The following is a 16164-nucleotide window of genomic DNA, read 5'->3' as shown; positions in this document are numbered from 1 at the left end:
GGTGTGCGCTGCCCCCGGCCGTGCGGCGGCTGGGCTTCTCCTGCTGGGAGCCGCCTGTTCAAGACCCCCCGAGGGTCTAGAGCTGCTTCAGGAGGGGCCCAGCCACCCGGGTTGGTCCTGGATCCCCGAGATGGGCAGAGCTGGGACGCCATTGCCAGGAGGGCACCCCGGGGACCCGGCAGCCGCGGAGCAGATCGGGGGCCGGGAGGACCTCGCCCCGGGGCTCCCCGGGAGCCCAGAGCGTCTACCCCCAGCCCCCGCACGGTTCCCAGATGGGGTCGGGGGGCGTGGCGGGTGGACACGGCGATCAGAACAACAGCCTGGTGTGCAAGAGCCGGTGCTCCGTGGTCCTGAAGGAAGGCCTCCCGTGGCCCAGGCTCGGCGAGGCCCAGGCGGGTCGGGGACCGGCATCCCGTCACCACCGCTCCCTTGTGTTGCAGGGAGCGATGGCCGCCACCTACTTCGCTCTGAACAGAGCCCCCCAGGCCCCGCGGCTGGAGCCTGTGCTGTCCTCCAGCCTGGCCCAGCGCCGGGGCATGAAGAGACTCACGTCTACGCGGCTGTAGCCGAGCCCGGCGCCCGCTCATCCTGCACCTTCTCGGGCAGCCGGGGAGGATCCAGGCGGCTGTGGATCCGACGCCTGGCCGTGCGACCTTGCCATCTCCGCCCCCAGCCAGCCAGAGCGAGTCCTTCCACCGCGGCCCGTGCCGAGCGCCTGGCGGCTCCTCCAGCCCGTGGGCCTTGCACACTCGTGGCTTGTGCTTCCGTGGAGAGACGTGTTTTCCAGTTATAGAGTCAGTACCCTGCTCTGCTTCCCGCACACACAGCCCAGGCGGCACGGTGCGAAGGTGACGGTTCACGGCGAGCCCTGGGGGCCCGGCCTCTGCGCCCCGCCCTTGCCCACGGCTGAGTGACCGGCGGGCACAGAGCACCTAGGAGCAGACGCCCGGCCCCTCCGGATGATCCAAAGAGCCCTTGTCTCCTTGCCCCCACTCGGGGCTGCGGCCCCCATGTTCTCTCCTGTTGCAGATCTGATGGGGCGAGGCCACCCCGGCACGGGGAGCAGCACCTTCGCCTCGGTGGCCACGTTTCGCAAGAATCGCTCGCGTCCCCGGGAGGGAGCCGGCCAAACTTGTGCCCGTGTTTTCGCGTTCTCCTGAGGACCGGGGGCTGCGTCTCCGTCCTGCCCCGGCGCGAGGGTCGCCGCGGCCGCCCCGAGCTTCCCGGAGGGCCTGGCTTCCCTGAGCGCTGGCTTTCCCCTTTCATGGCAACCCCGCGGCCCGTGGGAACCCTCAGTTGGGTTGCCTCCCGTCGGTCCCGTCTCGGTTCCCCAGGAGCCCCCCGCCCCTGCCCGGGGCCAGAGGAGAGCAGAGGGTGTGCTGCCGAGAGCAGGGGTGCCCTTTGTGGAAGCTGTGCTTTTGTGTCGTGCCGTGTTTCTGTCGCACAGGTCTGTCCTCACCTGACATGTCAGGGATATTTAACGTTTCCCCCGGGGCGTGTGAACACAGGAGTGGGTGTGATGCGAGGCGAGCCACCGCCGGGGCCTGGAGGACAGAGGCCTGTGTCTTCCCAGCCGGCCCCAAACCAGGGGGCCGCCGGCCGGCTGACCGGAGGGCCCTTGCCCACCGTGCTGTGACTGGCCAGCATCGCTGGGCACCCCCTGCCCTCGGGGGAGGGGGGACACCTGTTGGTCTCAGCCGAGTTTCCACCAAGAAGACAATTTTTGAAAGCCCCTCCATTTCAACTCACTCTGGTACCCAACTCGGCCGACAAAAGCAAAAACGATGCCCCCTTCTAAAAAATAGCTCCCTAGCTTGGTCTGATGGTTTTCAGACCTGAACATGTAAACGTATCGCAGAAGCTTTAATTATCCCGTGAGCTTTTTTTCCCTCAGAACCACAAGGAATAAAAAGGTGGGGACAGATTCACGTACCTGTTTTCCCACAAAGCCCTCTTGGGCACTTCGCATATTATTTCTCAATAGAAAGTGCTTTTCCCCAAAGGCTCAAGACCTCCACCCACAATAGTTTTGTTTTAGGACAGAACTATTTTGTCTGTTATTAGGAAAACCTGGGTGGGCCCAGCTCAGAGATTTTGCCCTCCCAGAAATCGAAGGTGGTCCTTGTATCATGAGTTTGCTGCACAGGCAACGGCCGGTCCGTCGGCCGCCTGGGCCTCTGTCCTGGGCTTGCTGGGTCCTGGGCTTGCTGGCACGTCGTTGGTTTGCTTGAAGTCCGTGTGTTGTGATGCAAGGGGACAGAACGGAGAGACACAGATGGAGCACGGCTGGGAGAGCGGCGGCACCTGTTCTCTGTGTGTCACACCAGCCCCCTTACGCGTGCAGCCTTAGTTCTGAGCGTTCAGAACCCCGCGGGGACCCCGCCTGTGGCAGGGGCACCCCCGGCTCTTCCCGGCTCCGCTGAACCAACTCGAATGCCCTGAGATACCTCCGCTCCCTCACCCTTCTCCCAAACAAAGTGGTACTTGAAACCCTTCTGCAGAGAGGCAGCCTAGAGAAGCTGAGAGCCTGTTTTTAATTGAACTGGCCGAAGTAGCCGGCGGCTGGGCGTCCTGCCCGGCAGTCGGCATGTGCACCGAAGGTGCGATCACCACGTCATTCACCTGTACGGGGCACCTCCACCATTCATGCAAGGCCTTGCGGGATTTGCACACGTGGTGTGACAGCCCAGCCAGTTAACTGGTTGCCCTGCCCTCCTCCTGTAGAGTCAGAGCCGCTCTGGGTCACCAGGACCACAGACGTGGTTGTGATAAACCCGAGCCCGGGGTCTCAGGCCTCCGGCCCTCCCGGTCCCCCTCCGCGGCGCCCACTATAGCCCCACCCCCCTGGCGCCTGCCCACTTGAAGAGAAACCCGGAGGGAGAGCTTTGCCCGATGCTGCCCCCGCGCCGCACTGGGCAAGAGTGAGCTTTCACTTGTTCCCCGGGGGCAGTCGGTCGCGATCTCAGACCGCCCGCGCGCGTGTGTTGCTGTGTGGAAGGCTGTCGGGGCTCCGCGTGGTCACGGCTCCGGTGCGAGCCAGCCCTGCTCGTTCACGGCGGGACCCAGCGCCGCTCTGGGGTGGTGGCCTTGCTTCACTGGGTCCCTCCGGCACAGGAGGGACCTGAGCTGCACTCGTTCTCTCCCACGGGGTTCGGCGGCCCTCACCGCTCCAAGAGCCGTGGCATTCTAGAATGGAAAGGACGCCGCGGGTCCCGAGGGACGAGGAGAAGCCACCCGCAGGCTCCGGGCGTCACCGGGAAGGGACCCGCCGGCTGCAGCCGGGCCCGCGCTCCCCCGAGGACACCTCCAGCACTTTGTGTCCCTGCCCGCGTCCGTGTTGACGGGGGACTCTCGTGTTCACGCTTTGTATTTTATGTTGGAGATGGGCGGCCACTCTACGATATTTATTACGCTTTCCAGACTTTCTGAATAGATTTTTTAATAAACATGGGTTTTATGAAGTGTAATATTTTTCTAGCGTACCTGTGATATTGGACTTTCTGTGCTGTCACGAATAACAGTCTGCGGCTGCGCTGCTTACGGGGCCCGCCCCCCGGCCCTTGCAGCGCCTCCGGCTGCTCCCAGCCTCCGCTGCCACCGGCTGGCCTCTTCGTGCGGGCAGGCGGCACGGCCGTCCCCCCACCCTGAGAGCCGTGCGTGCACGGGGACGCGCGTGCGTGCACGTGTGGGTGCGTAAGCGCGTGCGCAAGTGCGTTGCGACGCGCGTGTGTGCGTGTGCACGTGAGAGCACGTGTGTGTGCGTCCGCTCCCCGCGCAGCCCGGCAGGAGACGCGATGGTCGTGTTGGTAGCGAAGCAGGTGGCCCGGGGGGGCTGCTGGGCGCCGTCCCCGCCGGCTCTCCCGCGTGTGCCACCTGCCGCCTCACGCCCATCTTTTCTTCGTACAGAAATAAAGCAAGAAGCTATGCTGTCGCTCGTGAGCTCTGCAACCTAATTTCTTCTTCCCTTTTGGTCAGTGCCTAACCTGCGTGTGTCCGCCGCTGGGACCCCCCCGCCACGCACACCTCTCCGCCATCGTTCGGGGGCTGCTTCCCCAGCAGGTGAGCGATCTTCCCGAGATCCTACAGCCTCGCGGTGCACGAGGAGCGTTGAATTTCGGGGCCAACCATCACGCCCAAGGTATTCTTTCTCTTGATGTCCCAGACAGAGTGCTCAGAAAACGCCGAGTGGAAGACATTGAATTGGAGGAGGCATCTCCCACATCCGGTGTGTGTTATCTTCTATCGCCGCTGTGATCAATTCCCTTAACCTGGAGGCGCTGAACAATTCGTTCAGTGATAGTTCTGGAGGTCACAGGTCCGAGATGGCTCCCACGGGGTATAATCAGGGTGTGGACAGGGCTGCATTCCTTCTGGGGGCCCCAGGGGAGACCTTTTCCAGCCCTTTTGCAGCGTCTGGAGGCTCCTGGTCCCTCCCTCCAGCCTCAGAGCCAGCCACAGGGGCCAAAGCTACAGTCCTCTCATCTGTCACCCACCTGGAGCTCCCAGGACACGCTCCCTTCTGTAAGGCCAGCTGGTTAGCAACCTGAATTCCACCTGCCACCTCAGCTCCCCTTTGCCCCGGGACCAGCACGTGACATCCTGGCAGGGCCCGTCGCTCTGTCTGCCGGGCCAGCGAAGACCTGGCCACACGTTTCAGCCTGTGTGTGGTTCACAGGGGGACGAGGTTCAGGAACTCTGTTGCTTTGGGGCTTTGCTTTCTCAGAAGCTGACAAGTTACCTGCCGCAGTCTCGTGGATGCCGGACCGAGACACGAGACTCCAGGTCAGAGCCCACCCGCCCCCATAGCAAACAACGAGACCCCGTGTGCGTCAGTCCCCCGGCCCCCCGCTCTCACGGGGGCGGTGGCGTGTGGCCCAGGCCGAGGGTTGCCCAGAGGGCCGTGTGACAGCCGGGGCCCGACTTGGGAAACACCAGTCATTTATAAAGGGCTGCAGGCAAACAGCCATCCTTTGCCCGGGACGGGGACGCAGTCCTGTCTCCCTGGCTGTGCGATGTCTTGGGGGACGTCCCGCCAGCTCAACCGCAAGCGCGCATATCCGTCTTTCGCAGGATGTAAGCTAGTCCTCCAGGTACCTTTCATGCAGAGCGTTGTATCTATACTTGCAAATCCAGCTTGCCACCTGTGCTAAGTAATGCCAACCCAGCCCATTAGCCATATTTCCTTCCCAAGGTGCTGGAAACGTGAGGCGGGGAGGGGAGCCTCAGACCTGGGCTCCTGGTTTCCAAGGCAGCCCCCGGGTCACCCAATTACGCCGCCCACCAAATCCCTGGTGTTTCATCCGGTCTGTGACCTCCTGGGTAAAATGAGTAAATCTCGTGTACGAGGGCAGATCGCAGGGCAGCTTGTGACTCAGGATCCCGAGTCAGAGGCTGGGCACGGGGTCAGGCTCTGCTGCCAGTGTGGTGTGGACACGCCCCCACCCCAGGGCTCGGGTTCCTCGGCCCTGCAAGGGTCGAGGGCGCCTCCACTGAAGGGAGGACGACCGCCCCAGCTCTTTCCGCTTGTCAGTGCTTCACACGGTAACAGTCGTTTCATCACTGGCACGTGGAAACTCAGACTAAACAGATGATCCCTCATAGCAGAGATGCGCTCAGTCAAAACACATTTCCTGAGCTTGGGCCACACGCCCAGCGCCGTCCTAAGAGGTTCCGCAGCCACAGAGCAGGGCCCTCCTCTGGTGACGCTAAGCTTCCGGCAGGGAGAGAAAGTAAACCAGTAACGGGACGTGAACAGTAGACGCCAAGGCGGCGTGTGCTCTGAGGGAAAAGCAGAGCAGACCGAGGGGACTTGCCAGTTTATTCGGGAAGGGAATTCCACGCGTACACTAATCCTTAAGATTTGCTGGTTCTTCTCAGCAACAGATATTACCAACCTTTCAATGTTGAGCCCATGACTTTTGAATTTTATTTAATTGATTCCCCAATAATGGCTATAATTCAGGATCCAAAATCAAGAATACTCATTGACGACATATGTCCAGTTGGGGCACCGTGTTTGTCACTTTACCACGATGAGGAGAAACATCAAGTAAATGTTTGGCAGAGAAACAACCTTCAGTTTTTGTCACACCTGAGCTTTCGGGCAAGAAAGTCACGATTTCCAAATCAGAGCTGTGGTTTTGGCTCCGAAACATCATTGTTGGCAGCAAGTTCCGTTCATTTCGGTGTTTTCCCCAAATTTTATCACACGGGGTTTTCTTTCCTGAGGGAATAGGAAGCCAGTTTGGCCCCTGATCTCAGCTCTCCTGGGTTCGGCTTTGGGCTGAGGGCTAGATTGTGAAATCGGAAACTTTGATCACACGGAGACACGTCAAAACCCACAGACTTGCAAACTCTGCTTCTTTATGGACTTGGAAACTGGATCGATCAGGTTTGTTTTTAGTCCTAAGTAACAGTTGAAAAGGTAAGTGTTCAGACTAAAGAAAAGATTTTCTTAAGAGAAATTAAGAGCAGAGTGTTAAGCTCTTCACATAACTTTAAAACACAGTTTTGGAGCCTAAGGTTTTGCTAACAACGTAAACTCTCGCCTCGTTACAAAATATCCCCAGTGAAACCTGGAAAACATCCAGAGAAATCCAGACTCACATAGAACTCGATCTAAAAGACTCGGATACGAAATGTTTAATGTCTAAGCCCTTGAGAAGATTAATGATAAAATAATAGACGTTGGCCTCCCAGGAAGCGGACAGGCGACTGTCCCTGACATTTTAGACAAAAGGAAGCTAGAGGACGGCGCGCCTCCGAGACTACAGTTCCCAGGCTGGGACTCAGGCTCCCACATCCCCCGAAAGTTCTAGTGACTCCAGACTTCCGTTTCCTCCAACAAAATCTTCCAGGACCCCCTGCGGGAACGGGAGAAGGCAGTGACCCCTGGGCGGGGGTCTCGGCCTCCTGATGGCTGATGGAGGCGCTGAAAGGGGGGGTGGCCCTCGGCAGGGGGTGTCCAGTGCTGCCCGGGAAAGGTAGTGCCCTGAGCCACAGTCGGGGAGCTTCTCCGTCGGACGGCTCTCGACCTACGGGTTCGTTCCCACAAACATTTCCTGACACCAGCTCTTCGCCAGGCACCAGGGAAGCAGACAAAGCAGACAGAGCTCGCTGCCCTCCATCAGCCTTTTTCCTAGTGAGGGGAACCGGAAGAAACAAGTCACACAGAGGATGTGGCCCTCAAAGGGTTCTGAGCGCCGTGGGAGAAACGGAGGACAAGCGCGGCAGCGGTGGGCAAATTCCAACAGGGTCGGAGAAGGCGTCACCGGTGGGCCAGCCCACGGCGGTAGGGGGCAGGTACTGCAGGGCAGGGAGGGTCACATGAGTTCATTTCCTCCCCCCAGAGCTTCACTAGGGCCTCGGGCACAGAGCAAGAGCTTTCCGTGAGTTTGCAACTGTCACAATGTGCCACTAGAGCGCAGTGTTGAAAGTGTCCCCTCCCTCCCCGGCACCCCTCCCAGATTGCAGCTTCCCTGGGACGGTGGGGGGATGGCAGCTGTCCCCAGTCCTGCCCCGGCTCCTTATAGCCGGTCAGGGCCTGCCAGCCTGAGCTCTCGGCAGATCTGGGCGTCTGAGATCTGTGTCAACGTTGCCAAAAGCTGTGTGAGAAGCATAAATTTACACACCAGAAACCTACACGGCAACACGTCAGGCTCCTCTGAGCTTTGGTTGGTTTTACATTAACTTTAGTTATCGCACACATAGGGGAACTTTTAAAATTTCTCTTTTAAAATACTCCTGTAGAGAAGTAGAAAAGTTACTTAACAAATATATCTTTATTAGACAGCCTTTCTTAAAACGGGTCTATAGGAAAAACAGTTTCACAGAAGGTCTTTGACGGTGCAAATGGCTGTGAATCAATGACTCTGGCAACCGCCAAGGAGAGATGCTCAGACAATAGACTTGGAGCACGCCTGCATTTTTACAGCATCCCTGTGCTTCCATGGATCGGCCCCGTTGGAGAAGCAGAATCCCGTGCGTGGCTCTAAGTTCCCAAAACAACCAAGCCCCGCCCTGGCTGGACGCCCAAGCTGCTGGCCACTACAGCCTGCTCGTCGCCACGCGGACATCTGACAAGCATTTCATCCCGATTCATCCATCCCGAACCTACGTCCCCGCGGCAGCACCGCCCCCAAGCCCACTGTCCACGCTGAGCTTAAAATTCTATCAACAGACAGTGGCGCCCGTATCCCTTTAATGTGTCAGAGGAAAAGCTTCAGCAGCTCTGGTTCTTCTGGAGAAAGTCCAGCCTATTTATCTGGTATTTGACCCCCGTGACCTTGGCCGGCGTGTTCTCAGCTAACCTCGAGGCGCACCCCACCTTAAGTGTATAATTCCGTGCCGTCCGGTAGGGTGCGCTCCCATCGAGGCTGTCTATTTAAATTTAAATTGCTTAAAATTAAAAGTCAAAATTCGGTTCTGTGGCCACACCGGCCACATTGCAAGTGCCCCACGGCCGCAGGAGACCAGGGCTCCCGGGTTGGACAGCCCAGATTCTAGAACACTTCCATGAAGGCAGAAAGTTCCACTGGATGGCACTGTTCTGTTCTAGTACATCCGTCAGGAGTCTTAGTTACGAACAAGAGAATCCACTTTAGCAAGTTTAAGCAGAAAGGGAATCATTATAGAGGAGTAAGTACCTTGCAGAACTTTCCGGAGAGCAGGCCTGGAAGCCGCACAGCCAGAGACAGCGCGCTCTAGCCCCTCATCCCAAGGCTGCTGGCAGAGCCCTGGTGGCTCCCTGGCCACCTGCTGCGCCCAGCTCCCCAGTCCTCTCCCCTCGCTAGCATCCGAGCCAGCTGGGACTCTGTCTTCCTTTTCGTCTGGGCCTGTGTCTGGCGTTCTCTGCCTCTGGCAGCTCTCACTGTGTGGTCCTCTGGCACCTGGAAGCCGCAGCCTCAAACCCTGGGCTATTCTGAGTTGCGTGAGGACCTGTCCTGTCTCAGGGGCTCCGGTGAAGGGAATGTGGAGTGAAGTTGGGGCCGTCCTGTTTCTCCCCCCAGGAGGGGAGCTGCGTGACACGTGGGGACCACGGGAGGTGGCACACGGGTTCCCTCTCTCTCTCTCGGTGGAAATGTCCAGAGTAACTTTTATTGCTGTTGCAGGCAATGTCTCCTTCAGCTAAATGACCCAAGGACACTAGAGTTTGCTTGATCAGCATAAAACCCTGTAAAGCTGCATCTTCTCTTTTGAAGCATAGAACTAGGCCGAGGATAACAGATGAGGACAGACCAAATATTAGCTTTTAGATTCGCCACTCAGAACTGCAATCCAGACCACAGGGCATGGCCCACGTGGCAGTGTCTTTGAGGTCAAGTCAACAGACTTAACCCAGTCAAACTTTAACGCATTTTGTGGGTGAAAGACTTCTGAAGAAATTGATTGATCTTATCCTGTGTTTCAGTGTTTGTGACTAAACCGTGTCACCGCATTACACTGATAGGGTGTGCACTTAACTGTGCCACAGTGCCACTAGCTACTTTAATCTCTGTCCTTTTTCCCGTTTAGAAGATGTGTTAACTGAGGCCTAGTTGGAGCCGTTAGGATCCAAGCTCCCAGCCCACTGGCTTCAGGCTGAGCTGAGGCACCACTGTGGAAAGCTGGCAGAGCTTGTGGGGTGTTCTGCAGGTAAAACAAGAAGAAGCCAGGATGGGGCATCAGAGGAAACGATCTGTAATGTGTCTTGAAGAAACTAGCAACTGACACAGCAGGGTGGGCACTGCATGTTATGATAAAGAAAATTCACATTCATGAAACATTGGTGGCAAGCTGCCAATATTTTGTATTCAGAATACACCCATTTTTCAATTGCTTGAAACATCATTTAGGTTTTAAAAAGGTAATGATAATAAACGGATCTAAAACGCACCTAAACAACTGGAATATGGAACGAGATAGGAAATGACGGAAGATGGCATGGGCTGGTCCAAGGCTGAAGCCACGTACCAGGCCAACAGCAGACTTGCAAAGGTAGGAAGAAACGTTGCCAATTCGTGGCCTGGAAAATAGAGCCCAAGGCCGGCATTTTGGGGTCTTTTAGAGTGTCAGCTACAGGTGAAAAAAACAGGTGTAATTTCTAACACAATGGATGGTGCTCCAACTATGTTAGCCGAAATCAGGAATTTGGGGGAATTATTTATTTCGGCTGTGTTGGGTCTTCGTTGCTGAGCGCGGGATTTCTCTAGTTGTGGCGAGCGGGGGCTACTCTTCGTTGCGGTGTGTGAGCTTCTCATTGCGGTGGCTTCTCTCGTTGCAGAGCACAGGCTCTAGGCCCGCGGGCTTCAGTAGTTGTGACTCGCGGGCTTAGTTGCTCCGCGGCATGTGGGATCTTCCCAGACCGGGGCTCGAACCCGTGTCCCCTGCATCGGCAGGCGGACTCTCAACCACTGTGCCACCAGGGAAGTCCCTGGAATTTTAAAACATGACACTGATGTTTCTCTTATTGCTTTGTTCCATTGCGTGATGCATATTGAAAATATTCGCATTCGGTTTTCTGAAGCAGACACTGCGAAGTGTCATAAATCGTTTTTTTAAAATGTTCCTTAAATGTGTGCCAATGCTATGACTCATCCTCAGATTAATGGATTTGTTGAAAGAACCCATTAAAGACAAGGAATGTAATGCTGTGTGCCAATGCTCGCTGGCAGAGTTTTACTCTTACTTTACCTCCAGTTCAAGGATTTCTTGAAATAAAGGCTCTGTTTGCCAAATCAAAGGCAACGAACAGCCGTGTGATTTGTGTTTTCTCCCCAGCATCACGCTGTGTATGAATGAGCTAAACCTGAAGCTTAAAAAATTCACTTAAAATGTGAGGGCTTCCCTGGCGGCGCAGTGGTTGGGAGTCCGCCTGCCGATGCAGGGGACGCGGGTTCGTGCCCCGGTCCGGGAGGATCCCACGTGCCGCGGAGTGGCTGGGCCCGTGAGCCGTGGCCGCTGAGCCTGCGCGTCCGGAGCCTGTGTTCCGCAACGGGAGAGGCCGCAGCAGCGAGAGGCCCGCGTACCACGAAAAAAAAAATTGTGAATTTAGTGCGGACTTCCTTGGTGGCACAGTGGTTAAGACTCCGTGCTCCCAATGCAGGGGGCCTGGGTTCGATCCCACATGCATGCTGAAGCTGAGAGTTTGCATGCCGCAACAAAGATCCGGCACAACCAAATAAATTTAAAAAAACAATTTTTTTTAAGTGAACTTTTTCACATTTGTGTCCTAGCTAGACAGGTATGAGAATTTATTTGCAATTGAAATTTTTGGACTACAAATCAATAATAATGATTTTACAAAGCTTTCCTAACATGAATACATAGGCAGAACATTTTAATAGTAATAAACAGCATTATGTAAATTAACTGCAAAAACTACCCTCAAACTAAAGAGATGCTTTTCCATATAGGCAATAACTAAGCTTTTTTAAAAAAAATCAATTTATTTATATTTTATTTTTGGCTGTGTTGGGTCTTCGCTGCTGCACCCAGCCTTTCTCTAGTTGTGGTGCACGGGCTTCTCATTGTGGTGGCTTCTCTCGTTGCGGAGCATGGGCTCTAGGCGCAGGCTTCAGTAGTTGCAGCACACAGGTTCAGTAGTTGTGGCTCGCGGGCTCCAGAGCGCGGGCTCAGTAGCTGTGGCGCATGAGCTTAGTTGCTCTGTGGCATCTTCCCAGACTAGGGCTCGAACCCATGTCCCCTGCATTGGCAGGCGGAGTCTTAACCACTGCGCCACCAGGGAAGTCGGGCAATAACTAACCTTTGACGTTAAGGTTAACACGACTGAGTTGAAACAAGAGTAGGTGAATTGAAACTGAACTGATGTAATTTTGAATTGTCAATGCAAATGCAAATGTTAAAGGAAAACGATTTTTCTTTTTTCTTTTTTGGTACTCGATTCAGTTTTTGAAATTTTTTCAGTATGTTTGGAACAACTTGGGTGTGTAAATATACTTTTTTAAACTCTAAATGCTACGAAATTTAAATACAGATCAAATATTGCTAATGAAAATTTAGCATGTGAATTAAGATGAATTATAAGTGTAAAATACACACCAGATGTTGAAGACAGTAAGAAAGAAGAAAATAAAATATTTCAGTGATATATGTTATTGATTATATATTGAAATAATATTTTGGATATATCGGGCTAAATAGATGCATTATCAAAATTAACTGTATCTGTTTCTTTTTACGTTCTTAGTGTGGCTACTAAAATACTCAGAGCTTGGGTTGTGGTTCCTGTTACGCTTCTACGGGGCACCGCTGATCCGGAGCCTCCTCCTTCCTCAGGCCAGGGAAGAGAGGGCTTCCGTTGTCCTGTTGTCCTATTAAAATGTTCCACTTACTGGGGAAGCTGGGTCACTCCTTCACTAGTTTCCCTTGACTAGTTCTTCTAGCACTTTCATTTCCTGGGAACTCGAAGATGGACCCACATGCCTAATCGGATTCGGGTTCAAGATGCGGGGTGGGGGTGGGGGGTGTACTGCAGGCCAGGTGCTGCCAGGAAGCACTTAGAGTCGGCTGTGGTGCTGAGTAGGTCCAGCTGCATCCCTCCTTGCAAATTTGCATTTTCCCCCGTTCAGGCCGGCAAATAACCCCTGGGATGACGCTGCCGCCCTGCGAGCCCCCACTTCCCGTCCCTTTACTGGGTGGGGTTCATAGCATCCTTGGTGACCTTTGTCTGAGTCAGTATTTCACTAGGGATCACAGACTGGTGTTCTTTTAATTCTGCCAATTCCTTCACACGTATTAGCTGGACTCATTCTGAAAAGAAGAGCTTTCCTTCATGACTAGGGCTGTCTGAAATAGTTCATACAGAGAAATGCTTCTTCCCCTTTAATTACCAAGAGTTGGTGTACTGATTATGACAAAGGGGTTTCAGGATGTTTGTTGTTTGCTTGTCTATGCATCTTGTTAAAGATTTTTTTTTCCTGTTAAGTTTTTTAAAATAACTTTATTGGGATATAATTCACATACCCTACAACTCATCCCTTAAAAGTGTACAAGTCAGTGGTTTCTAGCACAGTCACAGATGTGCAACCGTCACTACAACCAACGTTGGACCATTTTCATCCCCCCAAGAGGAGAGCATAGACCCACTAGCATCTCTGTTTCCCCAACCCTCCCAGCCGGAGGCAGCCACCAGGCAACTTACTGTCTCTACAGATTTACTCTTCACGCAAGTGGAGTCACAGGATATGTGGTCCTTTGTGTCTGCTTCTTGTACTTTATCAGTGTTTGCCAGATCTGTCCATGTTGTAGCACCTGTCAGAACTTCATTTCTTTATTTGCTGAACAGTATTCCATTTCATGGATATTCCATATTTACCTATTCACAGCTGATTAAACGTCTGAGTTGCTTTCACTTTTTTGCTATTATTTACAGGGCTGCTATGAGCATTCGTATACGTTTGTATGAGGATGTATGTCTTCACTTCTCTTGGGTGTATACCTAGGAGTGGAATTGCTGGGTCACATGGTAACTCTGTGTTTAATCGTTCGAAGAACGGCTAGACTGTTTTTCAAAGCAGATGCACCATCTTCCTTTCCCACCAGCTGTGCACAAGGGTTCCTATTTCTCTACGTCCTTACCATTTTCCTTTTGTTTGATTGTAGCTACACTGGAGAGTGTGAAGTGTATCTCATTATGGTTTTGATGATCATTTCCCTGACTGCTAATGATGTTGAACATCTTCTCATGCGTTTATTGACCATTTGTCCATCTTCTTCAGAGAAACGTCTATTCTGATCCTTTGCTTATTATTTAATGGGGTTCTTTGTATTATTGAGTTCTAAAAGTTCTTTAAATATTTTAGATACAAGTCGCTTATCAGGTATATGATTTACAAAAACGTCCCATTCTTTTTTTTTTTTTCCTGCGGTACGCGGGCCTCTCACTGCTGTGGCCTCTCCCGTTGCGGAGCACAGGCTCCGGACGCGCAGGCTCAGCGGCCGTGGCTCACGGGCCCAGCCGCTCCGCGGCACGTGGGATCCTCCCGGACCGGGGCACGAACCCGTGTCCCCTGCATCGGCAGGCGGACTCTCAACCGCTGCGCCACCAGGGAAGCCCCCCAAATCTCCCATTCTGTAGTGTATCTATCTTTTTGTTTTTCCTTGACAATCATGAACTCACAGAATCGCATGCATGTTTCCATCGTCTGTAGTCATTCTTTTCAATACTCAGCCTGTCTGTGTTTAGCCAGGGGGAGCCCCTCCAAGGACGGCTTCCTGTTCTGTCAATACAACACCGACTGTCTTCAAGAGCGTCCTCACAGAGGTAGAATTTCAGGTCAGTGTTAGCTGGAGATGAGAGAGGACTTCCCAGGCCCCTGGAACCACTACCCAGGGCCCCTCACAGGGCTCAGGGCCAGCTCTGCCCGCAGGCTCCTACCACCAGCTAAGCCTGGGTCAGAGCTGGGAGCTACCCTTTGGGTGGACCTGGTTTTCCCCCAACCTGGTTCTCCGCATACACAGAACCAAATGATCATGCAGGAGAAGCAGAGATGAGGGCGCCCGCGAGCTCTGACCCCTCTGACCTTCCTCCAAGGACAGAAATCCACACAGATAACCTCTCTCCACCTTTGTCCTTCAGGAGAGTAGATAATGCTCAGCGGATTAAAGGGTGGTGCAAGGTACAACGTCTCCCTAATAAAAAAAAGTAAAAACAAACAACCCAGTAGCAAAAGACAGGAGGGCAGGTGGGAGCCCAGGCCCTTCCCAAGGGGGCCGCAGGGAAGGAGAACTGGACATTTATGTCCTAAGGGGATGCAGGGAAGTGGAAATCTACTGTTGACAGTGTCAGGCTTTGCACAGACATCATTCCTTTTAATTCTAACAAAAACTCAGCAATGTGTATGATGTGATACTTATTGGTTCCACTTTATAGATTAGAAAACTGAGGCCTGGGGGGTTTGAATAACTTGCCAGCTAAAAAGTGGGAGCATCCGCCTGATTGCAAGGCCTGAGTTCCTCACCGTGCCCTGGCTCGGAGGGCTGGGAGGCAGGAACCCAGACGCTGGACCCGACGGACGGACAGTCCATGAGATGCTCCTTCTGAAAGGGCTTCATGGTTAAGGAAGTTTGGGAAATGCTACGTAGAAAAAGCTTCTTTTATGCTCTCATTCATGAGAGCTTAGTAAAGGCTCTCTCGGAAGAGCTGCAGAAAAAAATCGCCTTGTCTGATTCAAATAAGTTTTTGAATACATTTGACCTAGAAAACTGCCCTCACCGTTTCCCCCCTAAAAACTCCAGAGGACACAGGAGTTAGGGAAAGCTGCCCGTATCCACAGTGTGTGAAGCCTGTTTCCCCATGACCAGCAGCCAGAGACTGTGGGTGACACCCGGGCACCTTGGGGTGATTCAGCCCCTCTCACCTTTCAGTGGATGGGTTCTGTGCACTGATGCAGTGGGTGGGTTCTGTGCACGGATGCAGTGGGTGGCTTCTGTCCACGGATGCAGTGGATGGGTTCTGGCCACTGATGATTGCCTGAGTCACACATTTCCACAGGAAGGGCAAAACAGTGATGTTTCTATTTTCTTTATTCCTTTGCCATTTATTCACTAGCAAATGACTGAATCGCTAGGCAGGGTGAAGATCCCTGGCTTGTGAAAGTCTGTGATTTCCCTGACCTCAGTGCTAGAATGGTAACCTGGGAGGAATCTAATTATCCAAGCCCTGGGGGCAGCGCAGCGGATTAATTTCAGGCCAGACAGGAAGAGCTAACTTGGCTAAGATATTATGCCTTCAGATTCCAAAGGGTACTTTGGCTTTTGAATTTAAGTGTCATGGCTCTCGTCCAAGTCCTGGAGTTCGTTGGTTTACTCTAAGCTAACCAAACTGACCGCACCTGCCTATCCAGAACCCAAGAAAGGCAGGTGTTGGGACAAAAGAAAACCGTGCAGAAGGAGAAAAACAATACCTCTGTACATTTATGACACTTTCATCATCCACTAGGTACTTCCTCAGATGTTTCCTCTTTTCATCATAACAGATTATATGATCTGTGACCTGTGGAATTCTGTGTGTCAGCTCATAATTAGACCTACCGTTTAATTTTTTTTTTCTATTTTGATACTTAGGTGAGAAAATACAGCTTGTTTATACCATATGGAAGCTCTTCTACTGTACAAAGCATCACAGAGCTGCGTGCCGTGAAGCTCTCCACGGGACACCCAGCC

General features: G+C 53.4%; 1 protein-coding gene across 5 annotated transcripts in view; it reads left to right on the top strand.

The window, feature by feature from the left end:
* The window catches only part of RPS6KA2 (ribosomal protein S6 kinase A2), a 348075-nt gene extending 344608 nt beyond the window's left edge, over nucleotides 1-3467 (top strand). For all 5 annotated transcript variants that reach the window (XM_067011135.1, XM_067011137.1, XM_067011138.1 and 2 more), the window contains one exon: nucleotides 441-3467. In XM_067011135.1, coding sequence (XP_066867236.1) covers nucleotides 441-566 — 126 coding nt within the window. In that variant the 3' untranslated portion in view covers nucleotides 567-3467. The remainder of the gene's footprint in view (nucleotides 1-440) is intronic.
* The last annotated feature ends 12697 nt before the right edge of the window (nucleotides 3468-16164 follow it).

This window comes from Kogia breviceps, chromosome 13 (genome assembly GCF_026419965.1).
Source record: "Kogia breviceps isolate mKogBre1 chromosome 13, mKogBre1 haplotype 1, whole genome shotgun sequence".
Taxonomy (NCBI): domain Eukaryota; kingdom Metazoa; phylum Chordata; class Mammalia; order Artiodactyla; family Physeteridae; genus Kogia; species Kogia breviceps.
This window is presented reverse-complemented; position numbering and strand designations above follow the sequence as displayed.